Source organism: Sinocyclocheilus rhinocerous, unplaced genomic scaffold, assembly GCF_001515625.1.
Source record: "Sinocyclocheilus rhinocerous isolate Xijiao unplaced genomic scaffold, SAMN03320098_v1.1 scaffold834, whole genome shotgun sequence".
Classification (NCBI taxonomy): domain Eukaryota; kingdom Metazoa; phylum Chordata; class Actinopteri; order Cypriniformes; family Cyprinidae; genus Sinocyclocheilus; species Sinocyclocheilus rhinocerous.
The window spans coordinates 150938-169142 of record NW_015645089.1 but is presented as its reverse complement, the minus strand read 5'-3'; the positions used below and the strand labels follow the sequence as shown (position 1 = coordinate 169142).

Here is an 18205-nt window from a genome sequence, read left to right as displayed (position 1 = left end):
TGCCATATATGTCTATTCTAGAGACATTTTGTTACACTTTTACTTCGTGATTATTTTGCCTTATGTCTGTTCTAGAGACATGTTACAGCTTTTTGATAAAGCTCTAATTGGTTTTCTTTTGGAAATATGTTTCAAATTCACACTGAATGCATTTATGACTGTAAAGCATGTCTGTGTGTGTCATAATCGTGATTAAAATCGAAATCGCAAAATTGATCAAAGAAATCGCGATAGGTTTTTTTTGTCCGTATCGCACAGCCCTACTACTAAAGTCCCTGTGCTGTATTTTACATTAATTACATTATATTGCCAACATATAGTTTTATATGATTATTTATTTAAAACTATTTAAACATTAAAAATATAAAAATATATTGTCCCCTTAAATAGCTTCAGTGTATTTTGTAAGGGTAGCTTCACTGGTTGAAGTCAACAATCAAAATTGTCCGTCTTGTGTCAAAATAGCTCTTCCAACACTGAGTAAACAACAAACAAACCTAAATATAGACACAGTCTAATACTTATGAGACAATCATGTATTTAATGGCGAAAAGAGCTATCGTTATGCTATCTACAGTGGTTATGAATAGTCAAATCTCTTGTGCATAGGAGTAGATAATAGACATTTTGTAGGTATTTGTCCAGAATGGTGGTTGGCAACTGTTACTTAGGTATGACATCAAGGGCCTTATTTTGAACAGGCATATGTTTCATCTCAGAGAATAATTGGTTTTCCTCTGTTTTTCTTAGCAGAAACCACAGTAGAATGATGCACATGGCCCATAATCATGTTTGTGTATCGGTGACCTCGTCTTTTAACAGCAAATGGTCCAAAACAGGAACATGAGACACTTCCAAACAAGCAACAAAACACTTAATTTACCACTGCAGTTTCTTTAACTCCGATTAAAAAGCTATTAGCAAATGCAAAGTCATTCTTATTGGGTTTCAAAAGACAGTTCCACCCAATGATGTGTATTTTCCAAGTTCAAAAAAACAATTGTATAATATGTCAGCAGGTTGAAATGTTTTTCAAAACCCATCTCTATCTATCTATCTATCTATCTATCTATCTATCTATGCTACTATTGGCATATTATATGCATATATGCATTGCATATTTTTGCACCGTTGAAGCTGAAGAGCTTGATTTTTTTGTGGCACTAGCATTACCAAATGACAAAAATAATGTTTCCAAAACACATTTTTTGTCTGCCATTGATCTGACTAACAGATAGTCCCATCCTAACGTCAATGCTGCTTTTCCCTGCTCAGTATATCATAGCTCTGGATGCTCATTTTGTTCATAAGCAACATAAAATGAAGCCCAATGCAGCTTTATGAGCAGAAACTCCCTTTTCATCACATTATCTGATGAGGTTTGTATTCGCTGTCCCTCTTTGGATGCTGTAATTGTTGCATAACATTCTTCACCCCTGGTGACAGAGGGATTGTGGTGGTCACCGGCCACAGCACGTGGTTGGCACGTATCTTGAAACATGCAGGACACACTACAAAACATGCTGTTAGCAGCTGAAAGCAAACGGTGGTCAGTTCATTTGAAGGAACAGAGAGACAGAGGGAGTAAAAGTGAGGGAAAATGGAAAGTGTCTGGCTATTAAAATCCCAGGCTGTATTTGTCAGCAACATCAGGCTGGTGGGGATTTGAAGAAAGATGGCGGTGTTGAACATTCAGAGCGAGAACAGGAAGTGACACGTGGTCGTATGGCACATGTCAGCGCCAAACTTGCTGACAGGAGTTACAAGACCATCTCACATGGCTTGAGTTCTTTAATAAGGTCAATAAGGTTTTTTGAATGCTTTCTAATACTTTTATTTAGCAATGATGCATTAAATTGATCAAAAGTAACAGTAAAGAATTTAGTGTGACAAATATTTTGTAACAATGAAAATAAAAAAATGCTGTTCTTTTGAGCTTTCTAATCTATTCATCAAAGAATTTTAAGAAAATTGTACGAAAAATATGAAGCAGCACAACTGTTTTCAACACTGATAATAATCAGAAATGTTTCTTGAGCAGCAAATCAGCATATTAGAATGATTTCTGAAGGATTACGTGACACTGAAGACTGGAGTAATGATGCTGAAAATTCAGCTTTGATCACAGAAATAAATTACATTTTAAAATATATTCAAAAAGAAAACATTTATAATAATTCTAAATGTTTCATAATATTGCTGTATTTTTGCACAAGAAACTTCTTTTAATTCAAATTATTGAATTAATTATTAAAATATTATGGGAACGTTTCTTTTGAATGTTCTCCGAACGTTCTGAAAGTAGCAACATTATAAAACATTGGAAGAACATCTAAAATGTTTCAGGAAAAAAAACATTCCATGAACGATGTATGAATAATGTTATTGTGCTAATGTTTTAAGAACATCATCAAAGACCAGATGAACAAATGTTACATTAACGTTACTGGAAGAATGTTTGTTCATAACTTTGAGAGAACCATGCCAGAATGTTACGTTAGCCAAAATTCTGAGAATGTTCCCTGTTTGGAACATAGAAGCAAATATTACCATCAAGTATTACCATCTTGATTTATTGTAGGCCTGTATCAGCAAGCTCAGCTGAAACAACTTAAGTCAAACAAACCTCCCGTTTTTGTCTCAAGACCGTCTGTAGTGATTAACCAGGAGCACCATTACTGATTTGTGTGATCTTAAATGTTGTGTGATCCTGTTGTGGGATAGCTTTTGTTAGTCAGCAAAAATGATATATTGTGAATTGCATTTGATGCGTGTGTCTAATTATTTGGTTGTAGCTAATCAATACTTCTGAAAGCTTAAAAAGAATGTGTCAGTCTAGTGATGGCTAGACTGTGGTTTCTCGTCTGAAGGTTTGGCTGTAGAACAGAGCTGTACTCTTGGACCGGGACTCTGGCTTTGTCTTGTATTATGGCTTGAATCCAGTCTAGAACTCCTGGAGCGACGTGCTGGCAGGACGCGAGCTGCAAAACACGCCACTCCCAAAAGTCAGTCCAGGGCAACCCCTTCATCGTTTCCAATCTGTAACATGATGGATCCTAAAATGGATAATTCTAGGTGATTGTTTTATGTTTGTTGTTGTTTTATTTACTTTATGCCATGTTTCATGCGCTCCCAAAACCACGGAAATTGGACAGTACGCCGATAGAGCTGCAAGAACTGTAATTACTGTTCGTTGGGACTTTTTAATGAAAGAGCTAAATTTAAGCAGGCATGATCTTGAAATGTGAAGGACGAGCCGTTTCTGTGTGGTGGTTTGTGGGTGGGCGGCCGGAGCGGAGGAGGAGGTGGGCGTTCGTTCATTCTTTGAACATTTCTCCCAAAAAGCCCTGCCATTTGTCGAGAAGGGTGAAGCGGTGATCGCTGCCAAAATTGTAAACTCATTTGTTTGTTGCTTTCCATTTCTTTGCATTCTGAAACACTCAGAAGTTTAACTAGTCTTGATTTAAGCTGTTCCCCACCGGATATGGGTGAGACTAGTTATATTTAGTAGGAATGTTGCAGGTTGTTTTCCAAACCAATATAACGTGATTCCAGATTCCAAATGACTTTAATATCCATGCATGAAAAAGCTGCTTTGATCCAACACTGAATTAATATTTTCCAAGTCTTAATTATTGGAAAACAATGGAGGGAATTGGTTTACAGACTGTATCGTTTTATCGTTATCTCTAGAATCTTGACTGGCTAAAATGTTTGTGGGATCGTTTATCATCTGAACAAGCCAAACCTGCAGTAAAATGTTTTGTGAATGAATCTCACAAAAAAATGTTCAGGTAACAGTTTACCCAAAAATCAAAAGGAAAAAAAGCATTTTATATTTTGCATATGGACGAATACGAGTTAAAAACACATTTTTGGGCCCGTTAAGACATTTTATTGCATTGAAAAAAAAAAGCATTTAAATGAAAATCAAGCATATTTTCTTTACAAATTATTCTTATTTTTTAAGTCAAAAAGCATAAATAATATAATAAATATATTAGTAATATAATTATATGAATATAAAAAAAAATTCTATTTTTTAAATAATTAAAATAAATTAATGATAAATTCATTAAAATAAATAGTCTTACGTAATGCAAAAGAAATGGAGGGAATTTATTGGTTGATTCATTTCTCTGATCCTAAAATCTGATTGGTTGATAGAAATGTCATGCCAGGCCAAACAAGGATGATCCGGGAACATGTGCTTCTTTGCATAATCACTTTCACCGTTAGGTTAGACATGTGTAGTGTAGGTATTGAACATTTGCCATAGTCATGTGCTAAAATCAGTGGCAGCACAGACCAGCGTGGGCCAGAATGTCTTGCAGATGGACACGTGCTGTCTGAGCTCAGCTATTGTGTTTTTATTCATTCATGCTTTATATTCTTCACTTGGGTTTAGAAAACATTTACTTGGAATGTAAAAACCTCTCCACCACAATGTGTAAATCATCAGTGAACTCATGTGATTGGAGGATTGTGGTAAAGGAGGAGGGGCCTGTCGGATGGTGGGCGGGGCTGTGGTTTTGAGTGGCAGTATAAGGAATGGCAGCGTTATGCAGACAGGTACAGTGGGACAGTGAGCAGGCGTCATCATAGTGAGCAGAGCATCCTCAGCCGTTACCAGGGCAACAGAGCACAGCACCACCCTGGGGTAAGTGTGGCTCTCAGTCGGCACCTGTGTGCGTTCTGTTGTCATGACGACGAGATCAAAGCATTATTTATCTTTTCCATATCAGCTGTTGAACTGGATGATGAAGTGTTATATAGCATTGTTTTATTTTTCATAAAGTTTAAATAAGTTAATATTATGTAGAGATTTAGTATATAATTTTTGTATTTTTTTTTGTTAGCAGAAAGCTAATGTCTAACAAATATAACAAACTACCAAATTAGTAGAAAAAAAGTCTTACAGAATCTTGTTTTTAATGTCTTTACACTGTAAGAAGAGCCCGTAAAAATAATAATACTATATTATTTTTCATAATATAGTAATTTTTAATAAGTAATTTCCCATATCGATTTTTCACAGTTTTTTTTTACTAATATTTTGAATTATGCATTGCATTGCATTGCATTGTGTTTTAGGGCAAAAGGAAATGTCTGTAAATTCATTCAATTACAAATTACCAGTACCTTTTCCTTTTTTTCCTACAGATTTTTTTCTTAGTTTAGATTTTTATTTATTTATTGTTTTGTTTTGTTTTTTTTACTTAACTTTAAGATTTTATATAATGTTCATTATGTAGTTCTTATGATGTCTTCAAAACTAGCTATGAATAAACTAATAAAATGAGTAAAAATTGTTCATTCGAAGCTTAGCAAAATTCTCTGAAGTCTTGAATCTTGTGTATAAAATTATTTTAGAGAAAAAAAAGAAAAATTGTTGTCATTTCAAATGAATGTGGAGAGCAGCTCAGATTATTTGGTCTTGAGTTCATATTAACTCTGTGATTTTTAATTTGCACACTGAAGCACATTTTGAGACCTTGATGCGATCTCATTTTAAACACTTTTTAAACTAGATAGGGGACATGTGAGTTTACCAATCATTTTCTTTGACATCAAATCTGAGAGGCAAGTGACTCCAGCTAAAGTCTGATCTCCAGTGAATCTCATGGTCTGGTGTGTAGATCTTGATGTTTGTGTGAGAGCAGTTGTTCAACAGTGATGATATACTCCACTATTTTCTCATCAGAGAACCATTTCTCTCTCTTGCTCCAGTAGATCCAGTAAGTGGTTTCTGGCCTGACTGGGCATATTTGGTCTAAAAATAGGCCAAGAAAAGCAGTTCTGCCCCAAACCACAGGCCTGCTTTAGTTCAGCTGACTATTTATGTCACGCTTTAGCATATAGATCACTTCTGTACACATACAAACCCACTGTGTCCATCAGAGGAGAGTCGAAGTGCTGTTTACCTGTCTGTGGCATGGTGAGGTTTTGGTGGTTTCTGCTGACGCTGATGATGTTATATTTGCTGCATGTGTCATTGAGTTCCTGTCGTGTCTTTTTCAGATTACATGAGTATAGAAGAATATTTTGAAGAAGATGAAGAACCACCTTTACTGCTCAGCTCCTGTCTGTCTGATCGTAAGTTTCAGACTCTTCATTGAAGAGTGTGTGTGGGTGTGTGAACCTGTGATTACTGCGGTGTGCTGAAGTCATCAGTAATTAATGAGGGATATTACAGTGAGGTTTCTCTCAGAACACTGTCTCTTCTCACACTTCTCCGAATGTTCCTTCCTTCACTTCACTGAGAACCTGCAATGTAGTCAATGAAGAAACATCTCATTCTGTACTACAGTATACCACAATTAGGCAAGACACTACAGGCAAACACATTGTTTTTCATGCACTGGACAATTTTGAACTATTGGGCTTTATTTTGCTTGCATAACTTGTCTACTTTCAGGCTAGTGGCAAGAAACATCCAAAATACATATTTTATTACACTTTATCTATTTGCATCTGTAGATTTCGATTAAAATACAAATTTTAAAGTCTCAAAATGATTTTTTTTGCTCATGCAATTTTTTACAGTTTTATTACTACACTGAAAACAGTTTGGTGTAGAAACAAATTTCACTCATAAATGTCACAATTACAAACAGCAAGTAACACATTGAATTAAATATGACATTTTTAAGTTGTAAACTTAAAAAGTATTTTTTGTAAAACACTAAATCTAAACACTAAAACACTAAGGCCAGGTTTCACAGACGGGGCTTAGACTAAGCCAGGATTAGGCCATAGTTAAATTAGGACATTTAAGTAATTTTTCATAAACATGCCTTAGAAAACACATTACTGGTGTGCATCTTGAGCCAAAACAAAGGCACTGATATATTTTAAGATCAGTCAGAGCAAGTTTCTTTCAGTTGACACAGTTCAGAAACCGGGGGGTAAATCTGTTTTATTAACAACTTAACAAAAAAATTACAGTATATCTATATTCTGAAGGTTTTTACAGAGGGGTTTGTTCATATATCATTTTGACTGATTAAAAAAAAACTTTATAATTTTTTTTCTGTCAGTTGAAAATTTTTTCTGATTTATTACATGATAAAAAGGAATATCCAAATAAAACATCCAAAAATATGTACTCAAAATGAAAAATTAATATTGGATCTGGCTTTATCCAATGTTCAAATTTCTGTTTTGGAAATTTATGCAAATTAGTGCATATTTAACTAGACAGACAATACCTTTTTTCTGAATATTTAAACATAGCATTTCAGAAAACCTGCTATACAAAACAAATGTCTTAATGTATTGTGATTAATCAACTGGGGAATATATGGTGATATCTATTAGTGAAAACTTTTATCCTATTCACCTGCCTTAAACTACACTTTACTATCCTGTGTTTTACCCACTGTATTATCCTAATATTTATACAGCAGTTTTTTTAGTTTGATTCTCACAGGCAGGTGTGTTTGTGTGTTTTTAACACTGGCTGGTGTCGTGTGTGTCTGTAGCTGCTGGAGTTATGGGGGACTTTAGCGGCGCAGTGTCGGTGGGAGGACGGGTGTGTGTGTCCGCTCTGTCCAGCCGGACAGGAGCCCACCACGGTGAGAGATAACACCACCACAACACACTCCACAAAACATGTGCCTGGTCCAGTATGCCCTACATTATGATCTCTGTCCAGAGAATTCACTCCACTTTAGGTATATACCAGAAAAACAATAGATTCTGTAAAAATGTATCATATGATTGCATTTATGCACATTCAAGATTTCGATGGGGTTTTTTTTATCGTCTAAACAAGCCAAACCTAAAAAGTTTTGTGAGTATATCTCATGAACATTTCCAGGGAACATTTCACAAAAAAAAAAAAATAAAAATAAAAAAATATATATATTTTATATAAAGAGAATTAAAACCATTTTTTAGGCCCATTGAGATTTTTTATTTTTTTTTGCATTGTGACATTATTTCCATTACATTTTCAATGTCATTACAATAATGTATCTGTACATTTTATATTATATTTTTTTATATTTATTTTTAAACAATTGTTCTTAAGAGTAAAGCTTCTTAGATGGATACAGTTATTTTTTGTCATTTGTATTCTTATTTTTAGTAATGTATTTATAAAACATATTTCAGTGCAGAAATTGATACCATGCTATGAGAGACGTAACTGTTTGTTCTTTGTGTGTCATCTTAGTGGTGTGTATTTGTTTCTTTAAGGCTTGCGGGGAAGTTGAGGGTCCTGGTGAGACCGGATTGTGCCAGACTTGCCCAGCAGGCACCTTCTCTGATACCCATGACACTGAGCCGTGCCGCCCACATCTCTCCTGCAGGGCACTGAACCGCTGGATCTCGACCGCACCGACCTCGCATTCTGACGCCGTGTGTGGAGGATGTCTTCCTGGGTAAAGAACAAAAAATATTCAGTCGTTGTCTTCATCATTGCATCACTTTGGTATCAGAGCAGATGTGTTTTCCTAGTCTCACAAACTTTCCAAGACTGAATGAAATGGAAAGCGTAGAGGGGGCGTATTTATGAACTGACATGTTTTTCAGGTTTCACCCTGCTGCTACATGGAAGTCCTCCACCCTCCACGCCTGCGTCAGGAGTAAGTGTTTAGCATTTTATACATCAGTGTTGAGTGAACGTTACACAGCAAACCTGGAAATTGAGGGCCGCACCTATCTGTTCAGTTTACTCTTCATAAACAATAAAGTACATAGAAGAAAAAAATCAATAAATATTTGAATTTAATAGTATTAACATAAGAATAAACAATTCTTCTGCAAGATAACAAGGTAGAAACTTATTCCAATATATTGGCTTTTTCACAATAACTTCAAATGCGACTCATCCAACAGTCAGAATTTAAACTTTTGTTGTTATTTTTTAAATATTCACTATTATTCTTAATGGTATATCTTATTAGATTCTCATTACTGTAATGAAGTTATTCTTATTTTTAAACAGCATAAATTATATAAAACCTTACATTTAGCAATATATATATTATATAGGAAGAGTTCATTTGCAAAAAAACGATTTTTATTTTATTTTTTTTCAGAAATGGCGTTTTTTTTATTGCGAATTCCAAGTAATATCAATCAAACTGCAGTTGGGTTGTTTTGATTAAGTAATAATAACTTAAACAAATACAGGTAATTTACAAAATTAAAGTTCATTGAAAGTATGTTTTTTTTACATATTAAAAGTTTGTTTTATAGCAAAAGCAGTTAACTCCACATTTCATGTTTTAGAGTTTAAAAAAACACTTGTTTAATCTCTGTAATCTCCTCAGATGATAATGTAGATGCCTGACAAGCGTTGTTGTGATCATAAACTGTATGGATGTGATTACACGCAATACACGGAGCTTTTCCCTCACTATTGTAACGCGCTGCTTTTGCAAAGTTCCGTGAAAACATTTCAGCTTTTATTTTCCTTTTTCGCCCTGAAGAAGATATCACAGGTTCATCAAGTTCGTCGAAATTATCCATCCTCGATCACTTTTAGTCAGCTTTGACGAAACTCCTCTCAGCTAGCTCGTCTTTTCAAAGTGAAAGTAGCCTTGTCACCTGACCTGAATACAGCGCGCTGATTCGCTAAAATTGACTTATCTGCTTCTGTTCAGAAACAACAAGGGCGCTTGTCGGCTTCTGCAGTAAAACGTGAACTCGCGATGCGATGTGGATGCGCTATATGTGGAGAATAATGCACGGCAATCATTCAGCTCATTTTTTTTTAAAGTGGCGTTTATCGGTTTATCGGTGTGTGGAACTCCACACATATATATAATGGAACAACCATTTTAAAAAGTGAATTTTCACTATTATTTACAACAGGATCTGGGTTTAAATAAAAGATTTTAGTTATTAGAGACAATAAAAATAACTTTGCACATCAAACACAGCTCCTTTATTGGTAAAAAAAAAAAACTGAGTGTACGGTTTATCGGTGTGTGGAACTCCACACATATATATAATGGAACAACCATTTTAAAAAGTGAATTTTCACTATTATTTACAACAGGATCTGCATTTTCATGGGTTTAAATAAAAGATTTTCGTTATTAGAGACAATAAAAATTACTTTGCACATCAAAAACAGCTCCTTTATTGGTAAAAAAAAAAAACTGAATGTAACATTTTTGACAAGCCAAACATATGAATCTCTGAGTAACATGGTTTTTATTTATGCCATAAAATGAATTTCATTCTGTAAAATTATTATAATTATCTACGCAAAAAGCATTTCGAATGTCTCCAGCACTTTTTATAATTTTCCAAAAATCAAACATCACCCATTATGCATGTTATCACGTCCGTCAAAAACTTAAGCTGGCTGTCGGTTGGAATATTAGCACACTAAAAATATCGACATAACAATCAATCGCTTCACTGAATATTTGATGGCTAAGAAATAAATAATTATTACCTTACGATCCATCTGTTTTCAAATTCATGTCATTTGAATGTAACAACACCAATGTCTGTCAAAAAATAACATGCACAATACACTCTCATATGCTGATACATGAATTCAAGAACTTGACAGGTGATTGTTTCAAATTGTCTTGAAACAATCAGATTGTTTCACTGTCTTCTCAATTGTTTAAAAGATTAAGGCAATTATCAAAGTTTGATCAAATGTTGTATAATGATTCATGTTTACATGTTTTGTTACATTTAATTACCCCTTTTGAGCCATTTAGAACTGCAATCATTTGTTGTATAAGTAATTATGTCTTGTGTATATCTACAGAGCCATACAGCCGGCGGAGACGTAACGTTGGTAAGAGCGCCCCCAACAGGTCTGGAGTGGGAGGTGCAAACGCCACCAGCGTTCAGGGTCCAGAGGAGAAGAGCACGGAGTACGCCGTGTTTGCACTGGTGCCCATCTTCTGTGTGATGGGCCTGCTGGGAATTCTCATCTGCAACCTGCTCAAGAAGAAGGGCTACCGCTGCAATGCGGAGAAAGACGGGGTGGATGCAGAAGCCGCCACTCCACAGAAAGAAGGTATGGTGCACAATCACAGAAATTAATGCTTATATTCAGCAAGGATTCAATAAACTGATCAAAAGTAGACATTTATAATGTTACCTTAGATTTCTATTTCAAATAATGTTCCTTTGATCTTTCCTTAAATCCTGAAAATAAAATATTTCACAGTTTTCACAAAAATATTAAGCAACACAACGGTTTTCAACATTGATAATAATGAGAAATGTGTCTTGGCCATAAATAGGGAAAATAATACTTCTCTCTAAAGAAATTTGAAGTAAACATATGATAATCCATGTTTTTCTCCAGTGTATAGAAGTGTACAGGAGTTTTTTTTCTTTTTTCTTTCCCCACATTGAATGTATAAAAGGCTCATATTTCATATTAAAGACATGGACTCCATTTTTGATTTTACATACCTCCTGATAAAAAATAAGAAATTTCTTTCAAAGATTAGTATCATATGATGTACAGCTACAGGCCTGTATGTTAACAAGTAACCCTGTTTTCTGTAAAACAATAGTTCTCTGTAAAATAAAATTAGTATTGTTATTATCTTATCGTCTTATCCAATATTATATTGTTATTTTTTTGTTAATTTGTTTTAAAAATCGCAATTTTAACCAGAAAAATCGCAATTAGATTTTTTCCCCAAATCGTGCAGCCCTAGTTAAAACTCACTCCACCTAAGTTTGATTTCCAATATTAACCCAGTGGCCCAATTGTTAGACTAAAACCCCTTCTCCTAAGAGTGAAACTAAATAAATTCACAGAACAAAATAAGAACAGAATGTTTTCTTCTCCTTTGTGTGCATGTGTATCAGTGGGTGGAGCCACAGCTGTTGTGATGAGCTCAGTGTTTCATCTACAGTAGCACTAGCATATGATGGTTCAGGCTCTGCCTGTAAAGCGGGTACATCTCCAGGAACAGAGTAAATGACACCTTAATTACAGCATGTTTTGCTGCTGAATAAGCAGAGCAGCAGAGCTGGAGTTGGGTTTTGTTCAGGATGTCAGGCAGCATAATTGTTTGTGTTAAGTAGAAAAAGGAAGTTAATCATGTAAGCCACAAGAGGCTGTGCATGATGGTAAAAGGAGTAGTTCACCTAAAAATTTAAATTTTCTGAAAATGTGCTCACCCTTAGGCCATCCAAGATGTAGATGAGTTTGTTTCTTCATCAGATTTTGGAGAAATGTACCATTTTATCACTTGCTCACCAATGGATCTGAATGGGTGCCGTCAGAATGAGCGTCCAAACAGCTGATAAAACATCACAATAATCCACACCACTCCAGTCCATCAATTAACATCTTGTCAAGTGAAAAGGTGCATCTTTGTAAGAAACAAAGCCATCATTAAGCCGTTTTAAGTCCTCTATCCATAATAATGGTTTTTCCAGTGAAAAAGTAATCTGTTCTGAATCAGGAGAGAAATATGCACAGGTCAAGCACCGTTTACAAGTCAAAACATATCTATACAAAAATGTGAGTGGATTTTGATGTGGGAGGACAACAGAAGATGGACTTTTTCACTGGAGGAAGTGTTATTATGGATTATGGACTCATATTTTGGCCAGAAGCGACAGTTTAAATTTAAAACGTCTTAATGGACTTGTTTCTTAAAAACACACAGCTTCTGGCTTCACAAGATGATAATTGATGGACTGGAGTGGTGTGGATTATTGTGATGTTTTAATCAGCTTTTTGGACTCTCATTCTGACGGCACCCATTCACTGCAGAGGATCCACTGGTGAGCAAGTGATGGAATGCTACATTTCTCCAAATCTGATGAAGAAACAAACTCTTGGATGTCCTGAAGGTGAGAATATTTTCAGCCAATTTAAATTTTGGGGTTAAGTGTTCCTTTAAATCTATAAGTGAATGTGATTTTTATGTTTCTGATTTTTATGTTTCTTTGCGTGTGCAAAGCTTGTGCAGTGCTACAAAGTTGTCAGGGAGTTGCTATGTGATTGCTAAAGCGTTCTCTGTTTTCCTCATCTATCTTTGAGCAGCACAACACTCCCACTGTATCTCCTTTCTTTAGATCAATAATTCAGTTGGTTCTGTGCTTGTAGATGTTCTCTAACTGCTATCACCCTACTGTTGACTAGTTCTAACATGGTCAGTGTGAGTTACATCAGATTCACATCGACCTAAACACACTTAAACTACTAAAAACTGCAAGACTGCCAGGCGAAACCTCTATTTTAAGTGTTCCGACATACATAGAAGAAGAAAATAGCCTATTGGGTGCACTATTATGCACCATTTATGTAAGAGGTCTTGGGAACAACGCGTATTGAAAACATCACAAGATAGCCATTAGGTGTTTAATAATGAACGTCTTGGCTCGAGTGGAGTCTGAAAGCTTGTGTTGTATAAGTCTGGGTTGGATCCAGGACGGCGTAGAGCAGGCATCCAGATGAAAGAGGATGATGAGTCTCTGGGGTGTAATGGGGTCGAAATCATTTAACGAAGTAACAACGTTTGCAGTCAGAATGCAGCGTTTCATTCGCTGTTGTTACGTCACTGTTCCCTGTCGATTTCTGATGGTGCAGTACTAAATTAAATGTCTTTTCTTGGCACTTTTGTTGGAGCTGGAACGATTGCATAAGCACTTTGCTTTCAAGCACTCAAGAGCAATTCTACCTCGACCAGTATTTAATTGCTTCAGAGTCTAACAGTAATCTGATATATAGCCATTGCACATTTCAGCTGAGAGATGAATCCGCATAGATGTCCGAGCATTTTCGATTTTCAGCTGTATTTTGTAAGAGAGGTCTGGTGCAGTATGCAATATTAGATGATTCAGGTATTGCATCAGTATGATGTTTGTACAGTATTTTTGCCTTTGGCCACACCTGCTATTCTGAGATCAAACCGTAAAGGTGTCAAAGATGCATTTCCCAGCAGCACCCTGTCACTGTAGAGAAAGTTCAAGCACAATAGGTGTACCAGTACAATAATGACAGAGCTAAAAAGAGCCTTTTTATGGCTCACAGCAAGTTTGAAATTAGATTGAAGCCATTGGATTAGATTGTTCTGCAATACATTGCATCAAGTTTAGCGGGTAATTTTATTGTAGATAGACAAACAGACATAGAATAACCTCACTATATCATCCAAAACTAGAAAGTACAAAAATGTTGCTTTGGTTATTTTATAGCAGCAAAATAATATTTTAAAAACAAAAACATGATTTAAATTAGTAGGCTATAAACTTGATGTAATGGTCAGAATTTGTACAGTATATAACATAACATTTATGGTAAAATGTACATGTACACTACCATTTTAAATGAAATGAATACTTTGATCAAAAGTGACATAAAATACATTTATGTTACAAAATATTTCTATTTCAAATAAATGCAGTTCTTTTGAACCACATATTAAGTATTCTGAAAAATAAAATGTATGACGGTTTTCACAAAAATATGAACAGCACAACTGTTTTCAACATTAATAATTATAATACATGTTTCTTGAGCAGCAAATCAGCATATAAGAATTAGGGATACACTGAAATGAAAATTCTTGGCCGAAGCCGAAACCGAACAAAATGAAATACTGGGCCGAAGGCCGAATACCGAACAAGGTTTTCCGAGGTTTTTTTCCCCCATGTATTTTGCCAATTTTCGTCGGTGCTTGTAATGATTTTTGCGTCTTTCTCCGACAGTTTTAAATGCTTCCACACTGCTGACATGTTTGTTGCATTGCGCCTCTCACTCTACGCTGGTTGCTATTTGATCGCGTCACATCATTGTTCGGTACAGTTTATTCGGTCTTTTTCGCTTATTATAATTTCGGTTACCGAACATTCGATGCATCCCTAATAAGAATGATTTCTAAAGGATCTTGCGACACTGAAGACTGGAAAAATGATGCTGAAAATTCATCTTTGCATCACAGGAATAAAATACATTTTACAATATATTCAAATAGAAAACAGATATTTAAAATTGTAATAATATTCACAATTTTACTGTTTTTATTTCTATTCAAATAAATACAGCCTTAATTGGTGAGCAGAAGAGACTTCATTCAAAAACACTAGAAAATCTAAGATCCAAACTTTTTGCGAATAAACAAATAAAAATAAAGTGTATTTTCTAGCCAGTTTGTGATCAGGTTTAAGCAGCAGGTGTTTTTAGTGGATGGATGAAGTCGGTTCACACAGGTGTCCTAGAGAAAGAGAGAAACCACAAATCAACATTATCCTCCAACACCAAACAAACAGTCACAGGTTTTCAACACTAGATCATTCGAGACTTACAAACATCTTTTTGTCAAATGTTTTGCTTAAAAACACTCTTTCTTTACAATAAATAACACTTGCATTGGTATTTTGACATTTTAAGTGTCCAAACACTTCAGCAGGTGCATGACTATGATTCGAACAGAGTGTCTCTGGCTGATCAGAATAATAAAGCAGCGCTGCAGTGCTGACGTTCATTCTGGGTGAATATAGCTGAGTGCTGAGTGAGTTGTTCTCTACAGTACGTCCCCAGCTGCCTCACTCTGGGATATAGTTACCATAGAGACACTGATAACTACACACTGAGCCTTCTGTATGCTATAGATTCACAAATGCATCACAATAGAGACTGTCAGAGTTTAGCAGTTGCGTGACGACATTTTTGGTGTGTTCTGAATCCGTCTGCCTGTGGTGATTAATGGTGAATTGGCGTGTTTTTAACTCTAATGAGGACAGAGTGCAGTGGTTTCCCTGTGCTGTTAAACTCTTTTAAAAATAGTACTTAATGATGGGGATGACATCACGACAATACAAACACACACCCACAGAGAAGTTTTAAATACTGCTGGAGCTTCAAAATAATATTTGTTCACTGTGAAGCTCACAAAACCGGTCAAAAACATGTATGTGTCACCCATATCATTTTTAGTACTTTAAGCTAATTTTCCCTCAAATTGTCAACACTGTGAAGCAGTGCTGTTTTAGAATTATTTATATACTATTATAGCATTTTTAATTAGCTTTCATAGTTTTAGTTTTCAATTATTTATTTAATTTTAAGTGATTTTGTTATGTGCAAATTGTAATTTTTATTCATTTTTATTTAAATATTTCTATTTAGCTTTCATTCATTTGTATTTATTAACCTTTTTAATTATTGTTATGTATTTAATTATTTATTTAAGTTGGTTGGCAAGGCCAAAAAAAAATGTTATTCTCATGTAGGTTTTTCATCTAATATTTATAGAATATTATCTTATTTCAGCTTTATTTCAATTACAGAAAATGATTTTAATAGTTTTAGCTTTAGTTGACAATAATAACACTGTTTTGAAGTTTTAGAAAAAAGACATTTAAATTGTAAAATCTTTATACCGTATTTGTTGTACTAAACTGTACTAAATTAAAGTGTAATTTTAATAAAAACTTTTTTTTTTAAATCTTGTTTGAACTAGATGGTTTTACTTACTATATAACAGTTATCAGGTGGAAAAATGCAAAAAAATTAATAAATAAAGAAATAAAATAAATAAAAAATTATTTAAAAATCCTTAAAAATGCTAAAAAAAATAAATAATAATAATAACATTGTTAATTATATGAGCAAATAAAATATAAACACTTTAAAATATAAAATATAGCAAAAAGTGTACAGACTTAAAACGGTTTTGCTTTTCTCCTCAGGAAACCCTTGTCCCTACATTGTTGATGACCCCAATGAAGACACCATCAGCATTCTGGTGCGGCTCATCACAGAGAAGAAAGGTGTGTGATGTTTCTTGACACATTTAACTCACCCTCACATCACACTGTGAGATCAGAGTCTCATTGCATCTCGATGTGTTTGTGTGTTACAGAAAATGCGGCTGCTCTGGAAGAACTTCTGCAGGAATATGAGAATAAACAGATGGCCCTCAACAAGAGCTCATCTATCAAGTAAGAACACACACAAACCTACTCAAAATCACTTTTGAAAACTCACACGCAGCACACAGAGTTAACTTTGAACTGAGAAAATGCATTGTCCATAAATATTTCTTAATGGCCATGCAACTATATTTTGTCATTTTTTTTATTGCACAGTATATTTTTGTCCTTAAAACGATGGGATTTTTAAGATGTTTTTTCCTTGCACATTAGTGACACACAGTGCAGGTCATTATGTCAACACAGCATCATAAATGAGTCAGTCTGTGTCTATCTGTGAAACTGTAATAGAAACATAAAGAACCGTTGTGGTTTCATTCCTAGTGTCTTTGTGAGAAATATTCCATGTACAGTATGTGTCACCACAGGGAGGTCTGGAGAAGAATAAGCTCTAAGCATCCTAGATAAACTACTGATGGTAAGACTTGTGAGTCACAACTAATGTAAGACAAGTAAATGTCTTAAAAAGTTTACATTTAAACCATGTATGTTGCAGTTCTTAAGAAAGTTACAAAACCAATTTATATTCACATTCCCCGACTAAGTAGAGAGTAACTTTGTTAATGCTTGTCAATCTATCTTATTTGCTCTAATGCTATCTTCAATATTCCCATTATGAATAATAATAAGCAAGTGACTAGCAAAGCATGTAATTTATGAGATTATAGGTTTAATGTTGTCTTATGAGATAATTGCAAGTTTTAAAGTGTGAAATGTACATTTTACACATAAGACTGAATAATGAAATTAATATTTTTATTCAGCAAGCATGCATTAAATTGATCAAAATTGCACAGCTCTCTTCAACATAAGAAATGTTTCTTGAGCAGCAAATCAGCATATTAGAATGATTTCTGAAGGATCATGTGACACTGAAGACTGGAGTAATGATGCTGAAAATTCAGCTGCGCATCACAGAAATAAATAACATTTTAACATTTATTTAGAAAAAAACATGTATTTTAAATTGTAATAATATTTCATAATATTAACGTTTTTACTGTATTTTTGATCAAATAAATGCAGCCTTGGTGAGCAGAAAAGACATTAGAAAATGTGAATTACTCCAGACTTTTGACTGGCACTATACTGTATTGCAATGTGAATTTTTAACGTGATAAATTAAAGTACAATGATGCATGAATGTCCTGGCCAGCTTTCAGCCCAGTTGGTTTTGGAGGAGCTTGTGTGTGTCTATTGTTATAAATCTGGCCTTGAACGCTGGTGTTCAGCGGGGAATCGGCGTGACTCTGTGAGCTCAGAATAACTGCAGCACATGTCCTGAATGTCAGGGAGAAACAGCTGCTTTCCCATC

At 34.7% G+C, this 18205-nt stretch overlaps 1 protein-coding gene across 4 annotated transcripts in view; it reads left to right on the top strand.

Moving 5' to 3' along the window:
• LOC107705785 (tumor necrosis factor receptor superfamily member 19L-like) overlaps positions 1 to 18205 on the top strand; it is a 36672-nt gene that overhangs the window by 8965 nt on the left and 9502 nt on the right. For 3 of the 4 annotated variants that reach the window (XM_016509237.1, XM_016509240.1, XM_016509239.1), the window contains exons 2-8: positions 6022 to 6096; positions 7485 to 7577; positions 8203 to 8387; positions 8539 to 8591; positions 10745 to 10999; positions 16648 to 16728; positions 16821 to 16899. In XM_016509237.1, the coding sequence (XP_016364723.1) occupies positions 6055 to 6096; positions 7485 to 7577; positions 8203 to 8387; positions 8539 to 8591; positions 10745 to 10999; positions 16648 to 16728; positions 16821 to 16899 (788 nt within the window). In that variant the 5' untranslated portion in view covers positions 6022 to 6054. Of the gene's footprint in view, positions 1 to 4390; positions 4661 to 6021; positions 6097 to 7484; positions 7578 to 8202; positions 8388 to 8538; positions 8592 to 10744; positions 11000 to 16647; positions 16729 to 16820; positions 16900 to 18205 lie in introns of those variants that run through there. The other variant, XM_016509238.1, reaches the window with a different exon arrangement.